The sequence below is a fragment of the Cherax quadricarinatus genome, unplaced genomic scaffold (genome assembly GCF_038502225.1).
Source record: "Cherax quadricarinatus isolate ZL_2023a unplaced genomic scaffold, ASM3850222v1 Contig43, whole genome shotgun sequence".
Classification (NCBI taxonomy): domain Eukaryota; kingdom Metazoa; phylum Arthropoda; class Malacostraca; order Decapoda; family Parastacidae; genus Cherax; species Cherax quadricarinatus.
In genome coordinates this window covers 393,898-415,000 of record NW_027195069.1, presented here as the reverse complement: position 1 = coordinate 415,000, position 21,103 = coordinate 393,898, and the positions used below count along the sequence as shown (strand labels likewise).

Below are 21,103 nucleotides of genomic sequence, written 5' to 3'. Positions count from 1 at the left end.
GGCACTACAATGGATCAGGGAATACTTGTCAGGAAGACAGCAGCGAGTCATGGTACGTGGCGAGGTGTCAGAGTGGGCACCTGTGACCAGCGGGGTCCCGCAGGGGTCAGTCCTAGGACCAGTGCTGTTTCTGGTATTTGTGAACGACATGACGGAAGGAATAGACTCTGAGGTGTCCCTGTTTGCAGATGACGTGAAGTTGATGAGAAGAATACACTCGATCGAAGACCAGGCAGAACTACAAAGGGATCTGGACAGGCTGCAGAACTGGTCCAGCAATTGGCTCCTGGAGTTCAATCCCACCAAGTGCAAAGTCATGAAGATTGGGGAAGGGCAAAGAAGGCCGCAAACGGAGTACAGTCTAGGGGGTCAGAGACTACAAACCTCACTCAAGGAAAAAGATCTTGGGGTGAGTATAACACCAGGCACATCTCCTGAAGCGCACATCAACCAAATAACTGCTGCAGCATATGGGCGCCTAGCAAACCTCAGAACAGCATTCCGACATCTTAATAAGGAATCGTTCAGGACCCTGTACACCGTATACGTTAGGCCCATATTGGAGTATGCGGCACCAGTTTGGAACCCACACCTAGCCAAGCACGTAAAGAAACTAGAGAAAGTGCAAAGGTTTGCAACAAGACTAGTCCCAGAGCTAAGAGGTATGTCCTACGAGGAGAGGTTAAGGGAAATCAACCTGACGACACTGGAGGACAGGAGAGATAGGGGGGACATGATAACGACATACAAAATACTGAGAGGAATTGACAAGGTGGACAAAAACAGGATGTTCCAGAGATTGGACACAGTAACAAGGGGACACAGTTGGAAGCTAAAGACACAGATGAATCACAGGGATGTTAGGAAGTATTTCTTCAGCCACAGAGTAGTCAGTAAGTGGAATAGTTTGGGAAGCGATGTAGTGGAGGCAGGATCCATACATAGCTTTAAGCAGAGGTACGATAAAGCTCACGGCTCAGGGAGAGTGACCTAGTAGCGATCAGTGAAGAGGCGGGGCCAGGAGCTCGGACTCGACCCCCGCAACCTCAACTAGGTGAGTACAACTAGGTGAGTACACACACACACACACACACACACACACACACACACACACACACACACACACACACACACACACACACACACACACACACACACACACACACACACACACACACACACACACACATCAGGCGCATATAACAGGAAGGGCACTGCAATGGATCAGAGAATACCTGACAGGGAGGCAACAACGAGTCATGGTACGTAATGATGTATCACAGTGGGCACTTGTGACAAGCGGGGTCCCACAGGGGTCGGTCCTAGGACCAGTGCTATTTTTGGTATATGTGAACATGATGGAACGGTTAGACTCAGAAGTGTCCCTGTTTGAAGATGATGTGAAGTTAATGAGGAGAATTAAATCTGATGAGGACCAGGCAGGACTTCAAAGAGACCTGGACAGACTGGACACCTGGTCCAGCAAATGGCTTCTCGAATTTAATCCTGCCAAATGCAAAGTCATGAAGATAGGGAAAGGGCACAGAAGACCACAGACAGAGTATAGGCTAGGTGGCCAAAGACTGCAAACCTCACTCAAGGAGAAAGATCTTGGGGTGAGTATAACACCGAGCATGTCTCCGGAAGCACACATCAATCAGATAACTGCTGCAGCATATGGGCGCCTGGCAAACCTGAGAACAGCATTCCGATACCTTAGTAAGGAATCGTTCAAGACACTGTACACCGTGTATGTCAGGCCCATACTGGAGTATGCAGCACCTGTTTGGAACCCGCACTTGATAAAGCACGTCAAGAAACTAGAGAAAGTACTTAGGTTTGCCACAAGGTTAGTTCCAGAGCTAAGGGGAATGTCCTATGAAGAAAGATTAAGGGAAATCGGCCTGACGACACTGGAGGACAGGAGGGTCAGGGGAGACATGATAACGACATATAAAATACTGCGTGGAATAGACGAGGTGGACAAAGACAGGATGTTCCAGGGAGGGGACACAGAAACAAGAGGCCACAATTGGAAGTTGAAGACACAAATGAGTCAGAGAGATAGTAGGAAGTATTTCTTCAGTCATAGAGTTGTAAGGCAGTGGAATAGCCTAGAAAATGACGTAGTGGAGGCAGGAACCATACACAGTTTTAAGACGAGGTTTGATAAAGCTCATGGAGCGGGGAGAGAGAGGGCCTAGTAGCAACCGGTGAAGAGGCGGGGCCAGGAGCTAAGAATCGACCCCTGCAACCACAAATAGGTGAGCACAAATAGGTGAGCACACACACACACAAACACACACACACAAACACACACACACACATACACACACACACATACACACACACACACACAGACACACACAGACACACACACACACACACACACACACACACACACACACACACACACACACACACACACACACACACACACACATACACACACACACACACAGACACACACAGACACACACACACACACACACACACACACACACACACACACACACACACACACACACACACACACACACACACACACACACACACACACACACACACACACACACACACACACACACACACACACACACACACAAACAAACACACTTAACTACCTTCTCAGGTCTAAAACCTGACAAATATATAGAGACGAGAAGCGCAGATCCTCTTTGTTCAATGGGAACATTTCGCTCACTTTGTCTCCAGGGTCGAAACGTGTCAATTAAGCAAGTGAAACGATCGCATGATGCGTCCTCTTTCTTAACCACGTACAAGAAAGATCTAAACCCGTGTGGAAGATAGGTGTTGGGCGCCACTTTATCCACTTACTCAATTGGTTGGTTGTCGAGGAAGGCGGAGAAGTTGGCAGGGCCGGTGTAAGGGCACTTGTACCCCCAAGTGATGGACCGCAAGCTCGACTCAACACTGGGCACTCGAGGGGCTGCTGATGGAACACTAGGATCAAAATTCACAGTTCAACAACACGAGAACATATTCATAATTTTGTTAATAAAGTGACAACGAAATAGTATTAATAATAATAATAATAATAATAATAATAATAATAATAATAATAATAATAATAATAATTATAAGAATACAATAATAATACAATAATGATAATGCTTTTTTTCCCTTTCTGACCTGTAGGAAACGTTGTTATATTATGTGATGTATCGTCAACTTCGTCACATGAGTCTTGGACCGTCAGCCACACACGGTACTGAGTGGCTGGTTCAGCAGGAAAGGTGTAACTCAGCGAGTCTGTCACTGTCTCGTTGTGTGTCGTGCATGTAGTGCTGCAGCCACACCGGTCCTCCTCCCTGCTGCACTTCACACACACTCGGTACCTGCTGTAAAGCTGCTAGGTGAAGTGATAGGTGGGGAACAGGTATGACAAACACTTAAAAGGCTGTGGGCGCTAGAAGGAAATCCTTTCTACTTTCAGTCAGAATTACACACCGAGTTCAGATGCTTTAAGTCTCCAGTCTACTACTCAAATCAACACTTGCACTCTCCCATCTCTGTCTCTCTCTCTGTCTGTCTCTGCCTCTGTCTGTCTGTCTGTCTGTCTGTCTCTCCCTCTCTCTCTCTCTCTCTCTCTCTCTCTCTCTCTCTCTCTCTCTCTCTCTCTCTCTCTCTCTCTCTCTTTCTCTCTCTCTCTCTCTCCGCCATTCCAGATAATGCCACTTCCTATACCTTTCCTTCTTTTGTTATCTACGCATATCGCTTCTCTCCCACTCGCTCTTCCTTCAGAAGCCAGTCCCAATACCAGAAGTCCCACTATAAACTGAATGTCAAAAGCCTCAGAGATCGGAATACAAATGCAGATGGCATCACGAAGAAAAGTCCCAAATTAAAGGACAGGATAGCAGAAGATCATCCAGATATTGTAGCTACCAAAGAGACTATTTTTTTGCTAGTTATAACCAATTTATTACCACCAGAGGGGTACATTATTATGAGAAGATTAAAGGAAAGGCTCTAACTAGAGTCGTTCCCTTAAACGAATCTTCTTGGACTTCCTACTCATTTCTGTAACACTGCAACACGAAAGGCCTAGAGCTATCATTCAGTTTCCCCCGTGGTAGTTTTGTATCCTGTATCACTTGTTCGTGATTATTATATACTGTATGCAAATAACCTACCAGATTGAACAGAATAATTTGCATGCTTGTTTGTTGATAATATAAAACTAATATATATATAATAATTAGAAAAGGATGCCAACAGGCTACAATTTTAACCCCATAAACGAAAGGTTATGTAAATGGGGATGGGGAACGAAGACCAGAGACGGAATGCACTTCGAGAGCCAAGAAACTACAAATATTGTTCAGAGAGAAAGATCTTGAGGTAAGCACGACATCCAACATATGGCCAGAGGTGTACATAAATTATATAACATCTGCACAACATGCGAAATTAGATAATCTCAGAACTGTCTATTGAAACATCACTAAAAAATCTTTCCAGTCTTTCTACACGACATACATCAAGGCTGTTACGGAGAGAGCGGGATGGGTGGATGTGTTCAATACCCCGTGAGAGACTGGCATGAAATCTGGAGGTAACAGGGGGAAGCACTACAGTGAAGGAGGAAGAGAAGGTGTCGGAATGGGCGAGTGTGACGAGTGGGGTTCTAAAAGGGACTGTACTTGGACCAGTACTGTTTCTCCTGTATGTAATGGACAGCAGGAATTCGAATCAGAGATGTCCATGTTCGTAGTTGACGCGAATCCAGTGAGGTATTACTAAGATAAACAGACCAGGAAAGACTACAAAGGGATCTGGACAAGTTGCAAGGTTAAGTTGACAAGTGATTATCAGAATATAACGGCAGCTAATGCAAAACTTTTGAAAACAGGGACAGGCAAAGACGACTGAAGAGCGCAAAGGCTTATCCTTTGGTAAGCAGCGCCAGTATGTAACCCGCATCTGATATAGCATGTCAAGCTGAAAAATGTGAAAAAGTTTGCAACAAAACGAGTCACAGAATTGAGGAGTAAGAACTGTGTGGAGGGAGAGGCAAGAGGAGATACACCTTTCTCTCTCTCTCTCTCTCTCTCTCTCTCTCTCTCTCTCTCTCTCTCTCTCTCTCTCTCTCTCTCTCTTTCTCTACATGGTTAGGCTAAGAATTCCTAACTTTATTTACAAGCTAAGAGCTGTTACCTACATCGGCCCAATTGAAAGCATTTTCATTGTTATGAAATATATAAATATGGGACAGGATGAAGTTGGAGCCATCTGTGGGCCAGCATTTTCATTTGATCAACTGACTTTATTTCGTCGATATCATTATGCTGTACGAACATGTTCCAGACTCGAGTCATCCTGGGAATTATTGATATCAGATAAAGTGATGTTCTGGAGAAGGGTACAGCCAGAGTGAAGTTGCTGCTTGCTGCCCGTCTTGTTGTGTAGAAGCTCACTTCTTGCTGTCCTCGGAGTGGAGCCAAGTGTGGTACTTTGACAATACTGGCATTGCACATAGCAGTAAGGCCACCAACATCCCTCCTGTGTTGAAGGCTCTGCTGAAATGACAGATATATCCAGTCGTTTTGCTCTGTTCTCTTCTCTGTCAAGAAGTCGCAGATGATGCTGAGGGCATGCATTCCAAGAAAGTGGAGCATACTCAGGGTGTGAGCGTACTTGTGTCTCGTATAGAATCTTGCAACCTCTACTGTCGAGCAGATGCGAGATACGAAGAAATGCTACAAACTTCCTGACTGCCTTGTTTGCAAGATTTATAACGTGGTTCTGCATGGTCAGTTTGGCATCAGATTTCACTCCAAGGATGTCAACTTCGTCCCCGGGTACTAACACTCGCCCATTCATACTTACTACTGTTCTGGCATTACAATCATGGTGCCTAGAGACCATCATCATTTGTGTTTTCTCAGGTGCAAATGTTACCTACCACCGATTTCCCCAGGCTGATATAACTCTTAGCTGGTGATTGATGTAGCTTAGAACAGCTGACATTTCCTCTCTTAGATAAGTAAATGTCAGAGTAGAGTCGTCTGGATATGCATGGGATTCTAGGATAAGATGAAGGATGTCATTGCAGTAGACATTCAATAACAATGGCCCAAGCACACGTCCTTGTGGAACACTTGCCCCAGTAGGACGTCATGCTGACTCTGTCCCATTGAAAACTACGCTTAGAGATCTACCCTGCAGGTAATCACTGAGAAGACATAGTGTAAAGCCTATAATTTTCAGTGCTTGCAGTTTTGAACAATAAAATGGTATAAAATACCGACAGGTTGTTAGGTAAGACACATATGCAACAGTTAGGTATCTTTATTATGAAACGCTTCGCCTACACAGTAGGCTTGCAGTTTTGCCAAGAGTCCTTGGTACCATATTCGGTCGACAGCACCAGCAATGTCCAGTGCTACCACACAGCTGACTTTCGATTCAACCAATGTCTGGTGCCACTTAGTGGAGAGGTTTAACAACATATCAGCAGCAGAGTAATCTTTTCTGAAGCCAAGTGAGTGGTAGTTGAAAAACTCTGTTATCTGCCGTGAGATTATTGTCTCTAGAATCTTGCCAGTGATTGAAAGGAGTGACACTGGTCTGCTGTTGCTCATTTCTGCTCTGCTCTTCTTTATGTAAACAGGGACTACATTTACCTCTTTTCACAGAGAAGGTCATTTACACTGTGCTAGGCAGTGCTGGCAGATGTGAGTCAAAGGTGCTGCTAGCTGTTCTGCTCATCTACTCAGCAATCTTGGGCCTAACTTACCTGGGAACACAGCCTTTACTTGGTACAGGGATTTAAGGAGAAGATACACCTTCTCCTGCCTTATTGTCGCCACTGACAGCTTTGACACAGTTCCTGACCTAGCCTAGGAGGGTCCTTTGCTGGATCAGGAACTTGCATTTTGGCAGCAAAGAGGTCAGCTTTCCCCTGACTGCTAGTAGAGATGGTCCCATCCTGTCCTCTCTCTCTCTCTCTCTCTCTCTCTCTCTCTCTCTCTCTCTCTCTCTCTCTCTCTCTCTCTCTCTCTCTCTCTCTCTCTCTCTCTCTGTATCTATCTATCTATCTCAGTCTCTCGCATTTACAAAATGTTGGAAGCTACTGACCCTGTTCCATTCTCCAGGACAGTCTTATTCTGCAAAATCACGGTGATGTTACCACCATCCTGGGTGACAATGATGTCATCAACATCCTTGGTGAAGTCAGTCTTCTCATCACCTGTAAAACAAAACAGGAAGTAAACAGTAATGTTTAGACCGGATCTAGAATGACCAGTAATGTGTAGACTATGATCTACAATGACCAGTAATGTGTAGACTATGATCTACAATGACCAGTAATGTGTAGACTATGATCTACAATGACCAGTAATGTGTAGACTATGATCTACAATGACCAGTAATGTGTAGACTATGATCTACAATGACCAGTAATGTGTAGACTGTGATCTACAATGACCAGTAATGTGTAGACTATGATCTACAATGACCAGTAATGTGTAGACTATGATCTACAATGACCAGTAATGTGTAGACTGTGATCTACAATGACCAGTAATGTGTAGACTATGATCTACAATGACCAGTAATGTGTAGACTATGATCTACAATGACCAGTAATGTGTAGACTGTGATCTACAATGACCAGTAATGTGTAGACTATGATCTACAATGACCAGTAATGTGTAGACTGTGATCTACAATGACCAGTAATGTGTAGACTGTGATCTACAATGACCAGTAATGTGTAGACTGTGATCTACAATGACCAGTAATGTGTAGACTATGATCTACAATGACCAGTAATGTGTAGACTGTGATCTACAATGACCAGTAATGTGTAGACTGTGATCTACAATGACCAGTAATGTGTAGACTATGATCTACAATGACCAGTAATGTGTAAATTGGTCACAAGTTCAGCCGTGGTTTACGGTCGCTAAACCCATACTGGTTTAGCGCATCACGATCAAGAAGACGGCAGTAATAATAATAAAATATTAATAATAATAACTGTAATAATAACAGTAATAATTATAATAATAATAACGACAATAATAATAATAATAATAATAATAACAATAATAATAATAATAACAATAATAATAACTATGATAATAATAACTATGATAATAATAATAATAATAATAAGAATAATACTAATAACAATAATAATATTAACTATAATAACAGTAATAATGACAATAATAATAATAATAATAATAATAATAATAATAATAATAATAATAATAATAATAATAACGATGTTAACAATGAAAGAGAAAATAACAATGTCAAAACGTTGTTTGATAAGGATCTTTTCAGTAATTTTCGTTAAATCCAGCGAGACGTTGAGAGCATCATTCAGGATGTGATCTGCCTTATCTCAGCCCAGTGACATGTGCAGCATCCTCGGCTGCTGCTAGTTATGGTAGTGGTTGTAGTGGTGGTGGTTAGTGGTTGTTATATGTCACTATACATCATGGGTATCCTTGGTATGATGCCCAGGAGCAACAACATGTAAATGGAGGTTGTGAGGTCACACTCTCTCTCTCTCATGGTCAGGCTTGTGGCATCCGGCGGCCGGAAATATATTTACGTATTTCGAAGCTTGTTTCATGTTTTTGTGACGTGACTATGACATGATCTACACGCTGGGGGTATAGTGTGACATGTCTGTAACATGATATACACACTAGGGGTGTAGTGTGACGTGACCGTGACATGATGCACACATTGTGGGTGTAGTGTGACGTGACTGTGACATGATGTACACAACTGTGGGTGTAGTGTGACGTGACTGTGACATGATGTACACAACTGTGGGTGTAGTGTGACGTGACTGGCACGATATACGCACTGGGGGTATAGTGTGACGTGACTGTGACATGATGTACACAACTGTGGTGGTGGAGAAAGGTCCCACAGCTAGAGCTTTGTGTTGCAAGAACCTGCAGCTACCACAGCTCACTTTTATCCCTGAAAGTTATGAAAGTGAACGAGGTTCGTAAGGCAGGATATCCTGCCTTACGAATGTTTGATTCTGCCACTTCTCTCTTCACTCTGGATGATCCACCAGTTACCACTCATACAGTTCACTCTGGATGATCTACCAGTTACCACTCATACAGTTCACTCTGGATGATCCACCAGTTACCACTCATACAGTTCACTCTGGATGATCTACCAGTTACCACTCATACAGTTCACTCTGGATGATCCACCAGTTACCACTCATACAGTTCACTCTGGATGATCTACCAGTTACCACTCATACAGTTCACTCTGGATGATCCACCAGTTACCACTCATACAGTTCACTCTGGATGATCTACCAGTTACCACTCATACAGTTCACTCTGGATGATCCACCAGTTACCACTCATACAGTTCACTCTGGATGATCTACCAGTTACCACTCATACAGTTCACTCTGGATGATCCACCAGTTACCACTCATACAGTTCACTCTGGATGATCCACCAGTTACCACTCATACAGTTCACTCTGGATGATCCACCAGTTACCACTCATACAGTTCACTCTGGATGATCCACCAGTTACCACTCATACAGTTCACTCTGGATGATCTACCAGTTACCACTCATACAGTTCACTCTGGATGATCCACCAGTTAACACTCATACAGTTCACTCTGGATGATCCACCAGTTACCACTCACACAGTTCACTCTGGATGATCCACCAGTTAACACTCATACAGTTCACTCTGGATGATCCACCAGTTAACACTCATACAGTTCACTCTGGATGATCCACCAGTTACCACTCACACAGTTCACTCTGGATGATCCACCAGTTACCACTCATACAGTTCACTCTGGATGATCCACCAGTTACCACTCATACAGTTCACTCTGGATGATCCACCAGTTAACACTCATACAGTTCACTCTGGATGATCCACCAGTTACCACTCATACAGTTCACTCTGGATGATCCACCAGTTACAACTCATACAGTTCACTCTGGATGATCCACCAGTTAACACTCATACAGTTCACTCTGGATGACTGTGGCATGCTTAACACCCAGACAGGCTGCCTCCCGACCACCCAACCAGGTGCTAAGAGTATAACAAGTGGGACCCCTTCTTATACTGCCACTCTTATAATAATAATAATAATAATAATAATAACAGTAATAATAATAATAATAATAACAGTAATAATAATAATAATAATAACAGTAAAAAATAATAATAATAATAATAATTTTTACAATTACATGCCACAACTTATACAGACCACAGCTAACATCATATTAAATAGAATACCCTTGGTTATGCGGAGAATTTCAGGTAAATGAGGTTAATTTTGTCCCCCAGGATGCGACCCACACCAGTCGACTAACACCCAGGTACCTGTTTTACTGCTAGGTGAACAGGGACAGAAGATGTCTTAAGGAAACACGTCCTAATGTTCCCACCCTTACCAGGGATCGAACCACCGAGCTGAGTGTGCTGCCAACCGAGCTACAGGACACCTGGCTAATCACAAGGAAGCTCGTGAACAACTCTGGCAGCCTTACCTCCAAGTCTGGTCGCTCACAGTTTTCACTGTGTCTCTTGCTTGCCAAACTTTCTTTGTTCATAATGTATATATATTGTACATACACTTGCATGCTGGTTGGTGACTTTGTAAATGGTCCAAGCCGGACCGAAACGTCGTGGTAAGCTCCTCTCTCCTATGTGCAGGTTATTTGTGTATTGTTTCAGGTATGTATTAGGTTTGTCAGGAAAGAGGACAAGTATTTTCTGACGTGGGACTTAGTCATATGATGACCCACAGCTGAACCTTTTGGTCATCTGACCGAGGCCTTAAGCTGGTTTACCCCTCCACCCCTTTAAAAGTTATGGTTATAATTATAACCTTTGTGGTGTATAAGTATTTACTGCTGTCTTTTCTCGTTCCTGGTGGTGCTACAACCAGGTGTGCAGGCCACACCAGTGTTCCTAATACAATGACTACCTTCTCTTCAGCTTTCAGCTTTAATTTGATCATGGAAATTTATTTTCCAAGATACACTAGACACTACTTTTTTTTTCCTGCAGTTGACTGCGACATTCTTGTATCCGTGTTGAAGGTGATAAGACGCGGTTTGTCCTTCCCTTCGTGTCTCGCTTGACTTTCTTCACGCTCCTGTCTTGTATTTTTCCTTCTGACATCATAATTTACATTTACTCTCTCTTATAGTCTGTTTTAACTTCTTATTTCATTCTGAAAGTGATGTTTGCAACTCCTTGATCCTGCCTTTTAATTTTTAACCAAGTGAGGTGAATTGATCTCTGTCATGTCTGTCCTGAACCTATATGGGGTTCATTTTCTCTCTGTCATGGGTCAGAAGCTTCCACTTTCTTTCCTGTGTTTAAGTTGGAAAAAATTTTGTAACATCTTTGGATTATTCGAATGTTTAGTTTCCTGGCAAGACGTCTTTATTGTTGCTCCAACCTCAGTAAAGTAACTATACTTGTCTACTGCAGCTGTTTGCCGGAGTATTTTGTATGACATGATCATGTTCCCTGTCTCCTTGTCCCTTTAGTGATGACAATCCCAAGTGACGCATTCCTGCCTCCTAGCTCTCAGTACCCTCAACTTAGACGTCAGTCCCTACTTTGTTTAGCTTTGCTTTGTGTTTTACTGCTGAGTGATTCACACACACACAGTGATGTAGGCGAGGTAGGATCCATACGTATCTTCAAGAAGAGGTATGATAAAGCTCATGAAGCAAGAAGAGAGTGGACCTAGTAGCAACCAGTGAAGAGGCGGGGCCAGGAGTTGTGAATCGATGCCTGCAACCACAATTAGGTGGGTATATACTTAACAGTAATATAATTCTGTGTAGGTTACTGAGAGTCACTCTCATGGTTACAACTTGACCTCGTACAAGAATGGTATACAATACCGACAAGATGAAATTAAGACACATGTGCAACATCTGGGTATCTTTACTGTAGACGTTTCGCCACCCAGTGGCTTTATCAATACAAATTCCAGGACATAACTTGAAGACAGTAGAACTATATACAGAAGATGAGGTAATCCGTCCCTCAACCATGGAGTTGGTGCGAAGAGCACCGTAGTCGTGGAGATTCTGAAGCAGAAGGAAGGAGCCTGGCGCTTATATACTAACGGCAGGTGGCAAGGGGACGTGTAGCAGACGAGGGCATAGTCACTGGTAGGCGGGATTCTTATGTGCGAGTTATTTGTGTGTTGATGTGTAAGTTACACACAGTCACACTTGTCTGTCGCCACTTTGCACTTCCGCTAGAAATTTTTTCATCATATCCTGGGTGTCAGTCGTCAGTGATGTCAGTGTTAGTGTCGTGTGATCTGCTTGTTATCGTCAGTGATGTCAGTGTTAGTGTCGTGTGATCTGTTTGTTATCGTCAGTGATGTCAGTGTTAGTGTCGTATGATCTGTTTGTTATCGTCAGTGATGTCAGTGTTAGTGTCGTATGATCTGCTTGTTATCGTCAGTGATGTCAGTGTTAGTGTCGTATGACCTGCTTGTTATCGTCAGTGATGTCAGTGTTAGTGTCGTATGATCTGTTTGTTATCGTCAGTGATGTCAGTGTTAGTGTCGTATGATCTGCTTGTTATCGTCAGTGATGTCAGTGTTAGTGTCGTATGATCTGCTTGTTATCGTCAGTGATGTCAGTGTTAGTGTCGTGTGATCTGTTTGTTATCGTCAGTGATGTCAGTGTTAGTGTCCTGTGATCTGCTTGTTATCGTCAGTGATGTCAGTGTTAGTGTCGTGTGATCTGTTTGTTATCGTCAGTGATGTCAGTGTTAGTGTCGTATGATCTGTTTGTTATCGTCAGTGATGTCAGTGTTAGTGTCGTATGATCTGTTTGTTATCGTCAGTGATGTCAGTGTTAGTGTCGTGTGATCTGTTTGTTATCGTCAGTGATGTCAGTGTTAGTGTCGTATGATCTGTTTGTTATCGTCAGTGATGTCAGTGTTAGTGTCGTATGATCTGTTTGTTATCGTCAGTGATGTCAGTGTTAGTGTCGTATGATCTGTTTGTTATCGTCAGTGATGTCAGTGTTAGTGTCGTATGATCTGTTTGTTATCGTCAGTGATGTCAGTGTTAGTGTCGTATGATCTGTTTGTTATCGTCAGTGATGTCAGTGTTAGTGTCGTATGATCTGTTTGTTATCGTCAGTGATGTCAGTGTTAGTGTCGTATGATCTGCTTGTTATCGTCAGTGATGTCAGTGTTAGTGTCGTGTGATCTGTTTGTTATCGTCAGTGATGTCAGTGTTAGTGTCGTGTGATCTGTTTGTTATCGTCAGTGATGTCAGTGTTAGTGTCGTGTGATCTGTTTGTTATCGTCAGTGATGTCAGTGTTAGTGTCGTATGATCTGCTTGTTATCGTCAGTGATGTCAGTGTTAGTGTCGTATGATCTGCTTGTTATCGTCAGTGATGTCAGTGTTAGTGTCGTATGATCTGCTTGTTATCGTCAGTGATGTCAGTGTTAGTGTCGTATGATCTGTTTGTTATCGTCAGTGATGTCAGTGTTAGTGTCGTATGATCTGTTTGTTATCGTCAGTGATGTCAGTGTTAGTGTCGTATGATCTGCTTGTTATCGTCAGTGATGTCAGTGTTAGTGTCGTATGATCTGCTTGTTATCGTCAGTGATGTCAGTGTTAGTGTCGTATGATCTGCTTGTTATCGTCAGTGATGTCAGTGTTAGTGTCGTATGATCTGTTTGTTATCGTCAGTGATGTCAGTGTTAGTGTCGTATGATCTGTTTGTTATCGTCAGTGATGTCAGTGTTAGTGTCGTATGATCTGCTTGTTATCGTCAGTGATGTCAGTGTTAGTGTCGTGTGATCTGTTTGTTATCGTCAGTGATGTCAGTGTTAGTGTCGTGTGATCTGTTTGTTATCGTCAGTGATGTCAGTGTTAGTGTCGTGTGATCTGTTTGTTATCGTCAGTGATGTCAGTGTTAGTGTCGTATGATCTGCTTGTTATCGTCAGTGATGTCAGTGTTAGTGTCGTATGATCTGCTTGTTATCGTCAGTGATGTCAGTGTTAGTGTCGTATGATCTGCTTGTTATCGTCAGTGATGTCAGTGTTAGTGTCGTATGATCTGTTTGTTATCGTCAGTGATGTCAGTGTTAGTGTTGTATGATCTGTTTGTTATCGTCATTGATGACAGTGTTAGTGTCGTATGATCTGTTTGTTATCGTCATTGATGACAGTGTTAGTGTCGTATGATCTGTTTGTTATCGTCAGTGATGTCAGTGTTAGTGTCGTGTGATCTTGTTGCATCAATCATCTTGCACCTTCTTAGTCACCTCTCCTCTTTATCACTAACTTGTATTACCTCACTCTCTTCTCTCTTTTATTAATTTCTATATTCTCCGGCGACTTTCAGTAAAAATAACAAAACAACTTCAACGGTGGGCTCCTTCGTCTTATGACAATGGCATTAAAAAAATATAAAAAAAAAATCGCAAACGGCCGTCTGCGCCATGGTTCTCATAGGTTATTTCCACTATAAAATTTCCACCCTCTATCGAATTTTCAAAATTGTGTTACCCAGTAAATATTACCCACTTCCCTCATTGAGATCGTTCTCTATCATGCTAACATTATCTCCAACCTGACCTTGCCAACATCAATATAGATTAAAACGGGAGACCAATGATGGTATGTAAATAACAGATATTTCAGCTGAAAGCCTTATTATAATAGGTTGTACCTGTGTTATAACAGGCTGTACTTGTGTTATAATAGGCTGTACCTGTGTTATAACAGGCTGTACCTGTGTTATAACAGGTTGTACCTGTGTTATAACAGGCTGTACCTGTGTTATAACAGGCTGTACCTGTGTTATAACAGGCTGCACCTGCGTTATAACAGGCTGTACCTGTGTTATAACAGGTTGTACCTGTGTTATAACAGGCTGTACCTGTGTTATAACAGGCTGTACCTGTGTTATAACAGGCTGCACCTGCGTTATAACAGGCTGTACCTGTGTTATAACAGGCTGTACCTGTGTTATAACAGGCTGTACCTGTGTTATAACAGGCTGTACTTGTCTTATAACAGGCTGTACCTGAGTTATAACAGGCTGTACCTGTGTTATAACAGGCTGTACTTGTGTTATAACAGGCTGTACCTGTGTTATAACAGGCTGCACCTGCGTTATAACAGGCTGTACTTGTGTTATAACAGGCTGTACCTGAGTTATAACAGGCTGTACTTGTGTTATAATAGGCTGTACTTGTGTTATAACAGGCTGTACCTGCGTTATAACAGGCTGTACCTACGTTATAACAGGCTGTACTTGTGTTATAATAGGCTGTACCTGTGTTATAACAGGCTGTACCTGCGTTATAACAGGCTGTACTTGTATTATAAGAGGCTGTACCTGTGTTATAACAGGCTGTACCTGTGTTATAACAGGCTGTACCTGCGTTATAACAGGCTGTACTTGTGTTATAATAGGCTGTACCTGAGTTATAACAGGCTGTACCTGCGTTATAACAGGCTGTACTTGTGTTATAACAGGCTGTACCTGTGTTATAACAGGCTGTACCTGCGTTATAACAGGCTGTACATGTGTTATAAGAGGCTGTACCTGTGTTATAACAGGCTGTACCTGTGTTATTACAGGCTGTACTTGCGCTATAATAGGCCGTACCTGTGTTATAACAGGCTGTACCTGTGTTATAAAAGGTTGTGCTTGTGTTATAAGAGGCTGTACCTGAGTTATAACAGACTGTACCTGTGTTCTTACAGGCTGTACTTGCGCTATAATAGGCTGTACCTGTGTTATAACAGGCTGTACCTGCGTTATAACAGGCTGTACTTGTGTTATAAGAGGCTGTACCTGTGTTATAACAGGCTGTTCCTGTGTTATAACAGGAGGTACTTGTGTTATAAGAGGCTATACCTGTGTTATAACAGGCTGTACCTGTGTTATAACAGGCTGTACTTGTGTTATAAGAGGCTGTACCTGTGTTATAAGAGGCTGTACCTGCGTTATAACAGACTGTACCTGTGTTATAACAGACTGTACCTGTGTTATAACAGACTGTACCTGTGTTATAACAGACTGTACCTGTGTTATAACAGGCTGTGCCTGTGTTATAACAGACTGTACCTGTGTTATAACAGACTGTACCTATGTTATAACAGACTGTACCTGTGTTATAACAGACTGTACCTGTGTTATAACAGGCTGTACCTGTGTTATAACAGGCTGTACTTGTGTTATAAGAGGCTGTACCTGTGTTATAAGAGGCTGTACCTGCGTTATAACACACTGTACCTGTGTTATAACAGACTGTACCTGTGTTATAACAGACTGTACCTGTGTTATAACAGACTGTACCTGTGTTATAAGAGGCTGTACCTGTGTTATAAAAGGCTGTACCTGTGTTATAACAGACTGTACCTGTGTTATAACAGACTGTACCTGTGTTATAACAGACTGTACCGGTGTTATAACAGACTGTACATGTGTTATAAGAGGCTGTACCTGTATTATAACAGACTTTACCTGTGTTATAACAGGCTCTACCTGTGTTATAACAGGTTGTACCTGTGTTATAAGATACTGTACCTGTGTTATGTAAGGCTGTACCTCTGTTATATGAGACTGTACCTGTGTTATAACAGGCTGTACCTGTGTTATAAGATACTGTACCTGTGTTACATGAGGCTGTTCCTGTCTTATAAGAGGCTGTACCTGTGTTATAGCAGGCTGTACCTGAGTTATAACAGACTGCACCTGTGTTATAAGAGGCTGTACCTGTGTTATAACAGGCTGTACCTGTGTTATATAAGGCTGCACCTGTGTTATACCAGGCTGTACCTGTGTTATAACAGGCTGTACCTGTGTTATAACAGGCTGTACCTGTGTTATATGAGGCTGTAACAGTGTTATAACAGGCTGTACCTGTGTTATAACAGACTGTGCCTGTGTTATAACAGACTGTATCTGTGTTATAACAGGCTGTACCTGTGTTATAACAAGCTGTATCTGTGTTATAACAGACTGTATCTGTGTTATAACAGGCTGTACCTGTGTTATAAGAGGCTGTACTTGTGTTATAACAGACTGCACCTGTGTTGTAACAGACTGTACCTGTGTTATATGAGGCTGTACCTGTGTTATAAGAGGCTGTATTTGTGTTATAAGAGGCTGTGCCTGTCTTATAAGAGGCTGTACCTGTGTTATAACAGGCTGGACCTGTGTTATAACAGGCTGTACCTGTGTTATAACAGGCTGTACCTGTGTTATAACAGACTGTACCTGTTATAACAGGCTGTACCTGTGTTATAAGAGGCTGTGCCTGTGTTATAAGAGGCTGTACCTGTGTTATAAGAGGCTGTACCTGTGTTATAACAGGCTGTACCTGTGTTATAACAGACTGTACCTGTGTTATAACATGCTGTACCTGTGTTACAAGAGGTTGTGACTGTGCTATAAGAGGCTGTACCTGTGTTATAACAGGCTGTACCTGTGTTATAACAGGCTGTACCTGTGTTGTAAGAGGTTGTACCTGTGTTATAAGATACTGTACCTGTGTTATGTGAGGCTGTACCTCTGTTATATGAGGCTGTACATGTGTTATAACAGGCTGTACCTGTGTCATAAGATATTGTACCTGTGTTATATGAGGCTGTTCCTGTCTCTAAGAGGCTGTACTTGTGTTATAACAGGCTGTACCTGTGTTATAACAGACTGTACCTGTGTTATAATAGGCTGTACCTGTGTTATATGAGGCTGTACCTGTGTTATAACAGGCTGTACCTGTGTTATAAGATACTGTACCTGTGTTATATGAGGCTGTCTATGTGTTATAACAGGCTGTACCTGTGTTATAATAGGCTGTACCTGTGTTATATGAGGCTGTACCTGTGTTATAACAGGCTGTACCTGTGTTATAAGATACTGTACCTGTGTTATATGAGGCTGTATATGTGTTATAACAGGCTGTACCTGTGTTATAATAGGCTGTACCTGTGTTATATGAGGCTGTACCTGTGTTATAACAGGCTGTACCTGTGTTATAAGATACTGTACCTGTGTTATATGAGGCTGTATATGTGTTATAACAGGCTGTACCTGTGTTATAAGAGGCTGTACCTGTGTTATAACAGACTGTACCTGTGTTATAACAGACTGTACATGTGTTTTAACAGGCAGTACCTGTGTTATAACAGACTGTATCTGTGTTATAACAGACTGCACCTGTGTTGTAACAGACTATACCTGTGTTACATGAGGCTGTACCTGCGTTATAAGAGGCTGTACCTGTGTTATAAGAGGCTGTGCCTGTGCTATAAGAGGCTGTACCTGTGCTATAACAGGCTGTACCTGTGTTATAACAGGCTGTACCTGTGTTATAACAGATTGTACCTGTGTTATAACAGGCTGTACCTGTGTTATAAGAGGCTGTGCCTGTGTTATAAGAGTCTGTACCTGTGTTATAACAGACTGTACCTGTGTTATAACAGACTGTACCTGTGTTATAACAGACTGTACCTGTGTTATAACAGACTGTACCTGTGTTTTGACAGACTGTACCTGTGTTATCACAGACTGTACCTGTGTTATAATAGACTGTACCTGTGTTATAGGAGGCTGTACCTGTGTTATAGCAGATTGTACCTGTGTTATAACAGGCTGTATCTGTGTTATAAGAGGCTGTACCTGTGTTATAGCAGATTGTACCTGTGGTATAACAGACTGTACCTGTGTTACACCAGACTGTACCTGTGTTATGACAGACTGTACCTGTGTTATAACAGGCTGTACTTGCGTTATAAGAGGCTGTACCTGCGTTATAAGAGGCTGTACCTGTGTTATATGAGGCTGTACCTGTGTCATAGCAGGCTGTACCTGTGTTATATGAGGCTGTACATGTGTTATATGAGGCTGTACCTGTGTTTTAACAAGCTGTACCTGTGTTATATGAGGCTGTACCTGTGTTATAAGAGGCTGTACCTGTGTTATAACAGACTGTACCTGTGTTATAACAGACTGTACATGTGTTATAACAGGCAGTACCTGTGTTATAACAGACTGTATCTGTGTTATAACAGACTGCACCTGTGTTGTAACAGACTATACCTGTGTTACATGAGGCTGTACCTGCGTTATAAGAGGCTGTACCTGTGTTATAAGAGGCTGTGCCTGTGCTATAAGAGGCTGTACCTGTGCTATAACAGGCTGTACCTGTGTTATGACAGACTGTACCTGTGTTATAACAGACTGTACCTGTGTTATAACAGGCTGTACCTGTGTTATAAGAGGCTGTACTTGCGTTATAAGAGGCTGTACCTGCGTTATAAGAGTGTTACACCAGACTGTACCTGTGTTATGACTGTACCTGTGTTATATGAGGCTGTACCTGTGTCATAGCAGGTACCTGTGTTATGACAGACTGTACCTGTGTTATAACAGACTGTACCTGTGTTATATGAGGCTGTACATGTGTTATATGAGGCTGTACCTGTGTTTTAACAAGCTGTACCTGTGTTATATGAGGCTGTACCTGTGTTATAAGAGGCTGTACCTGTGTTATAACAGACTGTACCTGTGTTATAACAGACTGTACATGTGTTATAACAGGCAGTACCTGTGTTATAACAGACTGTATCTGTGTTATAACAGACTGCACCTGTGTTGTAACAGACTATACCTGTGTTACATGAGGCTGTACCTGCGTTATAAGAGGCTGTACCTGTGTTATAAGAGGCTGTGCCTGTGCTATAAGAGGCTGTACCTGTGCTATAACAGGCTGTACCTGTGTTATAACAGGCTGTACCTGTGTTATAACAGATTGTACCTGTGTTATAACAGGCTGTACCTGTGTTATAAGAGGCTGTGCCTGTGTTATAAGAGTCTGTACCTGTGTTATAACAGACTGTACCTGTGTTATAACAGACTGTACCTGTGTTATAACAGACTGTACCTGTGTTATAACAGACTGTACCTGTGTTTTGACAGACTGTACCTGTGTTATCACATACTGTACCTGTGTTATAGGAGGCTGTACCTGTGTTATAGCAGATTGTACCTGTGTTATAACAGGCTGTATCTGTGTTATAAGAGGCTGTACCTGTGTTATAGCAGATTGTACCTGTGGTATAACAGACTGTACCTGTGTTACACCAGACTGTACCTGTGTTATGACAGACTGTACCTGTGTTATAACAGGCTGTACTTGCGTTATAAGAGGCTGTACCTGCGTTATAAGAGGCTGTACCTGTGTTATATGAGGCTGTACCTGTGTCATAGCAGGCTGTACCTGTGTTATAGGAGGCTGTACCTGTGTTATAGCAGATTGTACCTGTGGTATAACAGACTGTACCTGTGTTATACCAGACTGTACCTGTGTTATGACAGACTGTACCTGTGTTATAACAGACTGTACCTGTGTTATAACAGGCTGTACCTGTGTTATAAGAGGCTGTACTTGCGTTATAAGAGGCTGTACCTGCGTTATAAGAGGCTGTACCTGTGTTATATGAGGCTGTACCTGTGTCATAGCAGGCTGTACCTGTGTTATATGAGGCTGTACATGTGTTATATGAGGCTGTACCTGTGTTTTAACAAGCTGTACCTGTGTTATATGAGGCTGTACCTGTGTTATAAGAGGCTGTACCTTTGTTATATGAGGTTGTACCTGTGTTATAACAGGCTGTACCTGTGTTATATGAGGCTGCACCTGTGTTATAACAGGCTGTACCTGTGTTATATGAGGCTGTACCTGTGTCATATGAGGCTGTACCTGTGTTATATGAGGCTGTACCTGTGTTATAACAGGCTGTACCTGTGTTATATGAGGCTGTACCTGTGTTATATGAGGATGTACCTGTGTTATATAAGGCTGTACCTGTGTTATATGAATCTGTACCTGTGTTATATGAGGCTGTACTTGTGTTATATGAGGCTGTACCTGTGTTATATGAGGCTGTACCTGTGTTATATGAGGCTGTACCTGTGTTATAAGAGGCTGTACCTGTGTTATTAGAGGCTGTACCTGCGTTATAACAGACTGTACCTGCGTTATAACAGACTGTACCTGTGTTATAACAGACTGTACCTGTGTTATAAC

General features: G+C 42.4%; 1 protein-coding gene across 1 annotated transcript in view; it reads right to left on the bottom strand.

The window, feature by feature from the left end:
- Positions 1-21,103, bottom strand: part of LOC128692268 (mucin-22-like) — a 136,241-nt gene that overhangs the window by 61,486 nt on the left and 53,652 nt on the right. Inside the window, exons 4-6 of the mRNA XM_070079918.1 lie at positions 7,105-7,216; positions 3,154-3,359; positions 2,839-2,950 (exon numbers count right to left, since the gene is read on the bottom strand). Of these exons, the coding sequence (XP_069936019.1) occupies positions 2,839-2,950; positions 3,154-3,359; positions 7,105-7,216 (430 nt within the window). The remainder of the gene's footprint in view (positions 1-2,838; positions 2,951-3,153; positions 3,360-7,104; positions 7,217-21,103) is intronic.